The sequence below is a fragment of the Bombyx mandarina genome, chromosome 25 (assembly GCF_030267445.1).
Source record: "Bombyx mandarina strain Sakado chromosome 25, ASM3026744v2".
Classification (NCBI taxonomy): domain Eukaryota; kingdom Metazoa; phylum Arthropoda; class Insecta; order Lepidoptera; family Bombycidae; genus Bombyx; species Bombyx mandarina.
In genome coordinates, this window is record NC_143231.1 from 1,991,783 (window position 1) to 2,002,770 (window position 10,988).

The 10,988-nt window shown below is 36.3% G+C and overlaps 1 protein-coding gene across 1 annotated transcript in view; it reads right to left on the reverse strand.

Moving 5' to 3' along the window:
* Positions 1–9,562, reverse strand: part of LOC114251208 (cell growth regulator with RING finger domain protein 1) — a 69,551-nt gene extending 59,989 nt beyond the window's left edge. Inside the window, exons 1-2 of the mRNA XM_028185404.2 lie at positions 9,365–9,562; positions 9,131–9,241 (exon numbers count right to left, since the gene is read on the reverse strand). Of these exons, the coding sequence (XP_028041205.2) occupies positions 9,131–9,241; positions 9,365–9,390 (137 nt within the window). The 5' untranslated portion in view covers positions 9,391–9,562. The remainder of the gene's footprint in view (positions 1–9,130; positions 9,242–9,364) is intronic.
* Positions 9,563–10,988: the final 1,426 nt, after the last annotated feature.

The window sequence follows — 10,988 nt, forward strand, 5'->3', positions numbered from 1 at the left end:
CTTCTCTTCTCCCCTTCTTCCTCTCAGGAGGCGCCGGAGTCCGACATAACCCGGTCCGTTACCCCCCTCGACCGGGTATCCGTAAATGGGATAAATGGATCAGTTGGATATCCATCCCGACCGCGTTCGAAGTAAGACCTCATATTAAAGTAGTCGTATCATTTATCGAAACATGCATTTTTATGAGTGTCGTGTTTATCGATGTGAAGTACGTTTATATTCCATGCATACAAAACAGAAGACTCATTAGAAAACATGACCCTATCTTGTCTGAATGAATAATGCATTGTTTATTTGAATGCAACTGAGCGTTCTATTTAAAACCCAAGTTCAAGGTTCGTTTCGAGGCTTCTGTTGAGAGCATATCGACGCTTGAAAGACAAACGTGACTAAGCGACAATAACTGCTTTGTACATAAATGATAGGCAATAACCATATTCGATGCGCAAAGAATATATATTTCTAGGTATATTAAAATCATTTCAATCCTACAGCTACTAGCTAGATTCTACTACAGCTAGATTCGTTTAAATAAATTTTGTTTTCAGGTATTTCAACTTTAAATTAGTCTACTGTAAAGTTCACGCATTGTCGCTTAAGTCACGTTTGCCTTTCAAGCGTTGATATATTATGTTTGTATACAGGGCGCTTGCAACTGACCAATCTGGAGGTCTCTCCCATACTATGAGCTATATTTAGAATAAATAATAGTTTAAAAAACTAACAAAATACGCTTTTGCAAAAAAAAATAGGAAATAAATTTGAATTCAAAATAGTGTAAGAAAAATTATTTTACTGTAAAAAAAGCGTGGGGTGCTTTTCAGGATATTATCAAAATAACCCTTCTACTCATATCTGTTCATAAAATATTTATAACTACTGATACCATGCACCCCGCGCTTTTTTGACAATAAAATCATTTTTCTTACACTATTTTTAATACAAATTTATTTTTAATTTTTTAGTTGAATTTCAATTTTTTCCCGGGTAAAAAGCCGTTAATATAAAAAACGTGTCTAAAACGAACGAAGCAGTAATTATCAGCATTTCTTTGCCGCATTGTGGCTGCTCTTAAAATCTGAACAACACAGTTGAAGAGATATTTCATAGAGGACCATTCCCAAAACATTATTCTAACAAACTTTAAATACAGCTTAAATGTTGCGAAAATAAGGACTTTACTTACTTTTTACATTACTTTAATTTACTTTAGTGATGGTAGGACCCACGGAATAGATAAATAAGGTTGGAATGGTAATGTAGGCGGGGCAAGCGTGCCACAGTTATGATTGTACAAACATAACTCTACCGATTCTTTCATTCACCGCGTTTAGTGCGCTTCGGACTACTTTGGCGAACAGATCTCCGCTTTATAGTGCCATGTTGTGCAATTATAACTTGTAAAACAAAAAATCAGACCTCAAGTATAGAGCGAGGAGGTATATCTTTCGATCGGTAAGTCGAAATTACCATTTAATTCCAATATTATTTGTTTAAAACATAAAAATATACTGAGCATTATGAAATTCCAAACATTAACAATATTATTGTAGCAAGTTATAAATAGCATACATTGCGCGATGTGTACTCGCCCAATGAACTCAATGACCAAGTCAGCTTCCAATGTACTACATGCATTGCGTTCTCGACACTTCAATCTTTGAAATTTCGGCCTTTGCCCTGATTGGCCGTGGTGCAGTTTGTCGATAGTGAGGTGACCATGTGGTGAAATAAAATCATCGACAGAATTCTCGACTATATTTACATTTGACATGGATAATTTTTGCATTATTTTATATTTAATTAATGATACCTAGTATATTCTTAGTGAGACGTATTTTGAGTAAAATAAATATGTATTATTATTATTGAATTATTATCATTGAATTAATGTGAAGGTATTATATAAAGGGACATGTAGACCTCTCATTTACGGGTATTTACTATATTGTCTAAGACGTATTAAAATCTAAGTAAAATGCTATTTGACTTATGCAGTAAATTAAAAATTTTAGGTTTCCTAAAGAACCTAACGCCAGGGAACAATGGATTGACGTGAAAGGTAGAGGAAAGTGGAGACAAAGACGAGTACTATTTGCTCTAAACATTTTACTGAAAATGATTTTACCATAAAAAAATCAGAATACACTTAGTTTTGAAAAATTCATTCGCAATTAATAGCAAGCGCCAACTGCTTAACAAATACGTTTTATTCCAGCGACAGTGACTATTTGTAATTAATAAAAGTAAAATAGTTTTCTTTTTCAATATTTATTTCATGTTTCATTTTCTCCATTCATTCATCAGATAATTTATCGATAAAGAATATCGATTTTATCAAGCACTAGCGTGTATGAACATTTTTATTGCCTTTTTGCGTGTGTGAGTGTGTATGCCTACGGGTGTTTTGTGCTAGTTTGCGAACGAATATCTGTCCTGAGATTTATGTGTGGGTGTTTTTGTTGTGTGCGAAATACTTGTAATCACAGTATGTGTATGTGTAGAAATTAAAATAGTGGAGATGAAGCGGCGACACTGGTTCTAATACAAAATTAGAGCAAAGGCCTTTCCAACCTTATTTATCTATTCCGTGGTAGGACCTCTTGTGAGTCCGCACGGGTATATACCACCAGCTTGCCTATTTCGGCCGTGAAGCAGTAATGCGTTTCGGTTTGAAGGGCGACGCAGCCGTTGTAACTATACTTGAGACCTTAGAACTTATATCTCAAGGTGGGTGGCGCGTTTACGTTATAGACGTCTATGGGCTCCGATAACCACTTAACGCCAGGTGTCGTCGGAGGCAGGCTGCGAGCTCGTCCACCCATCTAAGCAATAAAAAAAAAAACTTATGAACTACTTCACTTGTATTGTAACAACAGGTATAAAGACCGAGGATGCGTGAACGAGTTGCTAATGAATATCCGGACAAACATATTATGCTGAATCGTGACCTGTAAAAGCCCTGCTCAGTGAGGCAGTCAGGCATCTGAAAGTACCGAGTACCTGAGCAGGGAGCGCGCGTAATTAGTCGTAGCAAAATATGCGCCATTTTAACACGCTTTTATTAGCTTCAGACGTATGTATGTTAAGTATGTAACGGTATCTTTGAACATGATTTTGACCCCCTTCAAAACGTCGGATTAACTCGAAATTTGGTATACTTACTAAGGACCGATGACAATTCAATATTTAAAAAAAAATATTGAAAAAATTGAAATTCAATTAAAAAATGAAAAATAAATTTGAATTAAAAATAGTGTAAGAAAAACGATTTTATTGTAAAAAAAAGCGCGGGGTGCATGGTATCAGTAGTTATAAATATTTTATGAACGGATATGAGTAGAAGGGTTATTTTGATGATATCCTGAAAAGCACCCCACGCCTTTTTTGCAATAAAATAATTTTTTAGTACACTATTTTTAATTCAAATTTATAAAAATTTATTTTCTATTTTTTATTTGGATTTTCTAGAAAAGCGTATTTTGTTAGTTTTTTTAAACTATTATTTATTTAAAACGTTGCAAATAACGGCCATTCTATCTATAGACTACAATCTACATTGTTAATAATGGCATGGCCATTAGTGGTGTTGAAATTGGTGGCAGGTATGCTGGCGAACTCACATAAATTAAATTCACTATTTACTTCAATGTCAAGTTGTCGCCTTGCGTAATGTTACAAAATCTCTACTATTCCATTGAAGAATTGAGAAATTGAAAGTAATATATTTGTACAACATATTCATTTCTCAGACGTGTTTCTCAAATGTCTTTGGAAATATTCTGGTTTTTTAATATATGTGTTTTGGTAATGAACTTGTTTAACTACAAAATAAATGTGTAATAACAACACATTTGGTGATTTGACATTGAACAAACCGAAATGCACGTCTTTGTTCTATCCGTTTGTTTGTTTATTCAGGCTAACTAGAGGTGCCGCAGCAGTCGAAATTCGACTATAATTAATTGGAATTGTCAGTTTGTACACTATTATGATTGTATTTTATGCTTCTATAATCACAAATTTCGCCAAGACTACACTATAAAAAATATTAACAAAGACAAACAAAATTTAATCTATTCTCAATTTGACAACAGACGTCAAGAACAAAAGTTAGACAATAAATAGTATGCATGCGTGTGTGCGTCAAATACATGGTATGTAGTGTGTGTAATGTTTTCTTTAATGATTTATTGTATCTTTTATGCATTATTAAAAAAAAATATTAGCATTGTGCACTTCTGCTCTATATTCTCTATAAGTGTGCAGTGTTTCATATTTCTCCGTCCGCGCAATTTTCGTAAAAAGGGATACAAAGTTTTTGCTTCACGTATTAATATATATATCGTGGATAACGACTTTTAGTAATATTAAGACGGTGGTTTTGATTATTATTTTTAATGATGAAATGTTGTTTTGATAAATATCACAAAACGAAGGGTAGACTCCGTAACTCCACAGTATAAAATGGCGGAACGTGGACAGATTCGTGGCATTCCGTGTCAGACAGTAATTCCGTCCGTCTCAGTCAGTGAGTCAGTCAGTCAGTCTGTCGGTATGTGCAACGAAACTGTCGGTTTATCCTGTCACTGTGAAAGTTGTGTGCGTTGAGTTTCAATAAATATTGTTCAAAAGGTTTTATTGACTTTTTATAAACTGAGTTCAACCAAATACGAGTGATGACGGAAACTACCACTCAGCCATCCCTGACGGGTCTGCCAACATATAGATTTCCAGATTAATCGTTTCTTGCAGATTTTCATCTACATCATGTATGTTTATTGTCATGACGTACATTTTGAAATCCTACGACTTAATCGGTGTGGTCCTTAAATTTTGTGAAATCCATGAGGTATGTTACTAAGCAACCGTTGAAAGATCGGTTAAATAAGTGGACGAGCTGGTCCACCTATTCAACCTGGTATTGAGGGGTCACCGGAGCCTGTAGACATCAATGTCGATGCCGCCACCTTGAGACATGAGTTCGAAGTCTCAATTTTACAGTACAACGTCTGCCCCACCCTTCAAACCGAAACGCATTACTTCTTCACGGTAGAAATAAGACAAGGTGGTGGTACCTTACCCGTGCGATCTCATAAGATGCCTTTTTTGTTCACAAGTCGTCCTACCACCAGTAAGATATAACGTATTCCTTTGGCACGCAATCAGAACTGGACGCGCTGAATAGGAAAGTTTGGCGATTGTCGACGCATACAGAACGCATCAGACATTTTTTTTCCCTACCTAAGCTGATGGTACCTAAGACCATATCAGCGTCACCGTCCGAGTAGGTGAGCTCATGTGGCTCAAACCTGACGTTGTTGCTAACACGAACCCTAACAAGAGCCGTGCTTCGCAGAATCTATAACCGGATCGGAAACGCGACCCACTGAGATGATCCGGCGAGAAACTCTGTGGGCTGTGTCTGTGGGTTAATTTACTCGCCGAAACCTTCGTCGCAAGCGACGGGTTCAACGAGAACGATGACCAGTGCTTGGGGTACCTAGAAGCACCGTTAGTGGATCGGGAGGATCCGAAATGACGTGTTTTGGGCGACATCGACTGTTTACCATTCGGTTCGCAGGATCGAGAATGTGTTATACACGTTCATCCAGCAAAATACCAAGGATGGCCGAAAGGTACAAAACGTACGGGAAATATCTCCTTAAGGTCAATATGAATATGCATAGGTATGTAGTTGCAATCTATAAGAGTTCCTTGCAACAACTTTGCTGTCCTTGGCTAATGGGAATTGGCAGAGGCCGAGAATGTTCAGTATTCCAGATCCCACTGCAATATGAAGATCAAAGAGTGTCACGATAAGTCCTATCTAGATAGTAGTGTTTCAATAGATCTAGTAGATCTTGAGGCACTCTTCTTCTGAGTCTTACTGTAGTCATTTGGTTGTCCATTAAATGCTTAGCAAGGTGTGTTCTTAGCAAAGTGGTGAAAGTAACTTGTACAAACATGAATTTATTCGCTTTGATGCGCCATTTTTTTTAGACAAGAGTTGATGTTATTAAGGCTGTTCTGAAGATTATAAGAAGCTTCTTTTGGATCGTCGTTCATGGTCATTACTGCTGTGTCATCAGCAAAAGTTCCCATTATCGTACCATCATTTTCGGGTAAATCAGCTGTATATAATACTCGTAGATATAAAGTGGGGCCAATGACACTGCCTTGGGGAACACCGGCATTAATTGAATGGAGAGGCTATATTTCATCGCCATGTTTAACTAAATAATATCAGCTACTGAAATAACTTTCAATAAAAAAATAGAAGTTGGAAGGAATCTTTTTTTTTATTTTGAGTAGGAGTCCTTCATGCCAAACTCGATCAAGGGCCTGAGATATATCCAGGAAGGCAGACGTGCAGTATTTTTTCCCTCAAAAGCTCTACTAATATTTCCCACAAGTCTGTGAATTTGTTCGATTGTACTATGTTCCCGTCTAAAGCCAAACTGATGGTCTGGGATTAGTTCGCAGTTATGAAAGTTATCATGATGAACAACTACCGGAAATGTGTACTAAAGGATGGGACGGTCGACATTTATTGTCGGTCGTGCCACCGTCAGGGGGTCTCTCGAGATATCGTTTCTGCTTGTTTTACTAACGGCTAGTACGTTCAAGTAGTTAGGATTATTCATCAACAAAATTCCCTATTAGGCTATTGTTGACTTCGTGTCCAGATACTGTTACCAATCACCACCTCAACCAGTTCTTAAAAAAGATGATATTACGCTCGACTGGGATCGATCTATTATGGACAGAATTAATGTCGCCAATAAGCTTTATATCGTAGGAAGAATACATTAGTTTTTGTGTCGATCCGATTTTTTTCATTGCTTACATGGGTGGACAAGCTCACGGCCCACCTGATATTAAGTGGTTTCCGGAGCCCATAGACATCTACAACGTAAATGCCGCCACCCACCTTGAGACATGAAGTTGTAAGATCTCACTTTTAACAGTACAAGGACGGCCTCGACCTTCAAATTGAAACACATTACTGCTTCACGGCCGAAATAGGCAGGGGGTGGTGGTACCTACCCGTGCGAATTCACAAGACGTCCTACCACTCGTAATTACGCAAATTATAAATAATAAATTTAGTGGGTTTGATTTTTACTACACGATGTTATTTATTCCTTCAACGTGGAAGTCAATCGTGAACATTTGTTAAGTACGTATTTCATTAGAAAAATTGGTACCTGCCGGCGAGATTTGAACACTGGTGCATCGCTATATACGAATACACCGGACGACTGAATACTTTAGGCCACGACGACTTCGAATCATTGATGCACTCCTCATGTTAAGATCATAAAGGCAGTAAAGTATGTATAAATTCATAATATATTTAGACGTGGTCCAAGAGACTACCGGCACGTGGCATGTTGATTCATCTATCATTGTTCCGATACTTGTATCGGCGCACGGTTTGTTAGCGAGAAACTTCCACAAACATCCTAAGAAGCTTTCACTATCTAGCCGGATTAAGGGTGCCACAGATACATAAAAGACAAGAACACGTACGCTCAGATCTCGAATACTGAGACAATCTTACATTCCCGTCTGTAGGGTAACCATATTTTTCTAATGTTGGACTTACGCCTCATGTCTGATTGTATGCAGCAGCATTCACTTTGTGGGGCTCCTATAACGAGGTAATAACATGAAGACTTGTGTTACCGTATATAATACGAATTGTCGTAGACTGGAGGATAATACGCCCAGTGTCGCTCATATCAAGTGATATGACTATGACAGACAATTCAAATATATATGTATATTTCCTTTGTGTCTAGGAACAAATTCCACAATGAAGATATTACAAAGATTGTATAATGTATAATAGAAGTCTAAACAAATTATAAATCAGCATTATTACTGGTGGTATGGAAATACACATGCCCAAGTGGATAGATACTTCATATGTCATATAGCTTAAAAACTGCATTTAATTGCATAATACTTTTAATCTAGCTTTATCAGCAAAAAATACAATTAATACAATACAATAAAGTCTGGGATTTTCAGATAATGTAGACCGTAGTATGCATTACTAGAACATTCTAGAGTGCACTAAAGAAGAACATTTTCAAATCCCACCCCTAAAAATGCAATAAAAAGTGGATAAACAGTATGAATGTAGATTTATGTCCTTAAGTAGCCATTTTGTAATCTAAAATAGAAACAAATTTAATGTGTCTAGTGCAAGTCTCTTGTTTTTTTCAATTTTAATATACCAAATTTTTGCATAATTGTGTACTTAATTACAATCCAGGACTTCAGGGAGTCCACTATGATCTATTTATTGCTTTGCTCAATAAGTTGCAACTTATATTTGTTTTGTTTGAAAATTATTACCTGAGGAGGTAGGTGCAAGGAGTGGCTGATTTATGTTATTTTTATTAAGATACGTTCCTCCCTCCTATATGCATTTTTATATTTGTAAATATAGCATTCCAGGGTGTTTTTATATCAATGCTGTAAGAATTGAACAAATATACTATATTTTAACTTATAAATTTCATCATTCAAGAACATTCTTTCCCCCGAACAAAGTGTATTTTACAAAAATAAATAGTAGTCTCTGACATTCATTCCATTAAATAATTTTCCAATTATAATCTGTATTCATTTTTATTGTGCAATCATGATATGAAAAACATGTTGTATAACATAACAAAGGATTGCTGTTGTTTCTAATAAATTAAAATAATTATCTGTATATGCTCCTTAGATTGTTATATATGCAAATTTAAAATCCTTGTAATTACTATGATTCATTTTACTGTCTGACCATGTATGACAACATAAAAATATATTTTGTTTATTAAAAATATATTATTAACAGATTGGCATATTTTTCTAATTATAAGATATATTTCATCACATAATCTAACACTTAAAGCCAATGCTGTATGTGTTTTAAGCCCGGAGTTCTTTATTTTATAATTTCTCAAGAACATGCTGTAAAATATATAGACTGTAACACGCCAAGGGCGAACTTTCTAAGACGTAGAATTTCTACTTTCGACGCGTTACACTCGATATTTTCATTCTAAAAATAATCGACGGGACGGGAGCATCGACACTATTTATGTAACAAAACAAAGTCACTTACCTGAGCAATATTACGAGCATCACAAACAATGCCACCAAAGCACCGATCATAATAAATATGTTCGGCAAATCTGCCAGAGTCAGTCCGGACGTACCCATCTTTGTATCTTCCCTGAAACCGTCACGAAACTGAACAACACTCGAAAGTGCGAGAAAAGATAGGGGTACGCATAAGTCCTACTACAATCACTGCGCTATCTCAACCTTGCCAAATAATACGTTTCGTTGAGCCTACCAGAATTCACTCCACAATTTCAACATTATTTAACATGTTTCGAATTACTGCCCAAACAAATTATTAAAAAAAATCTGCTGCACTAAAAATTGTGATCTAGCTCCAACATACGTTAACAACAAAAACAATTCATTGATCGCAAAAAAAATCGAAGAGACGTGTTCTGTTTACCGATATTTTGACAGTAATGATAGTTCTGTCAGTCAAGTGAACTTCTGTCCAATGACCATAGACTAAACTGTATGGAAAGTTTCAATTTCATTGTATGTAAAGAAATAAAATTTAAATGATACAAGAGAAATAAAAAATTTATTTTCATCCAGTCCTTCTACCTACTACGAAAGTTCTTACATTTAATGGCCGTTTTATTTTACTTTATTAATCCAACTCGTATGTAGCGCCATCTATGATGATATTTTGGAGAATTTCTATCAATCAAAAAATACCATGGAGTTTAAAATTTAAAGTATTAATAAATTATTATTATTGTGATTAAAATTTAAAGTACGCGTATAACTAGAGATGGGTATATTATTTTTTTTCCCAAAGTAAGGTTGATTAATAACAAGCATACTTTATATCATTATGTTTTTGTTTTATATTTTTTATTGCTTAGATGTGTGGACAAGCACACAGCCCACCTGGTGTTAAGTGGTTACTGGAGCCCATAGACATCTACGACGTAAATGCGCCACTCACCTTGAGATATAAGTTCTAAGGTCTCAAGTATAGTTACAACGGCTGCCTCACCCTTCAAACCGAAACGCATTATTCCTTCACGACAGCAATAAGCGGGGTGGTGGTACCTACCCGCGCGGACTCACAAGAGGTCCTACCACCAGTAAAGATTATGATAAAGAATATGTTGGTAGTGATTAACATTTCGATATTTCCGTGCATTTGAAATTTTTTTATTTTTTATTTCGGTCTTATTCTCATGTTGTGTTTGCATTACAAACAGACAAATAACTTAAGAACTATGTTAGTATTAAATAAATCTATCAACTCCGACCCTTGCAGCCTCATCAAGCAGCATGTAGAACATGCAACTTTATGAACCTATTCAGGGTTGGTCCATCTGTCGGTCGGTCCATTGGTCGGCGAACATGGCTGAAATACTACAATAGGGTGGAAGTCTCAACAACGCCCTGAAGTTAATAACATATTGTATACGCAGGGAATTATCTGCTTTTCGAGTATGACTTGGTTTTTTGCTCTGGTTTTTACTTATTAATTATATTAATATTCTTTTGTAACATCAATTTTGTTTAAAAAAAATAATGCTTGGGCCGATCGTGCCTCTCTATCGCTTTTTCCGCGTTCTCGCTTGCACGCTCAGGCAGAACGTGACAGTTTTTTGTGCGTGAACGCATTGCCTGCGGTCAGCCCACTGAGTTTCTCGCCGGATCTTCTCAGTGGGTCGCGTTTCCGATCCGGTGGTAGATTCTGCGAAGCACTGCTCTGGCTAGGGCCAGTGTTAGCAACACCCGGTTTGAGCCCCGTGAGCTCACCTACACGTTAGGGTGAAGCTGAAGTAGCCTCTCAAGACTATCAGCATAGGTAGGGAAAAAATCGTTTTATAAGACATCAAAAAACAGAAATAAATAAACCAATGCTGTTCTTG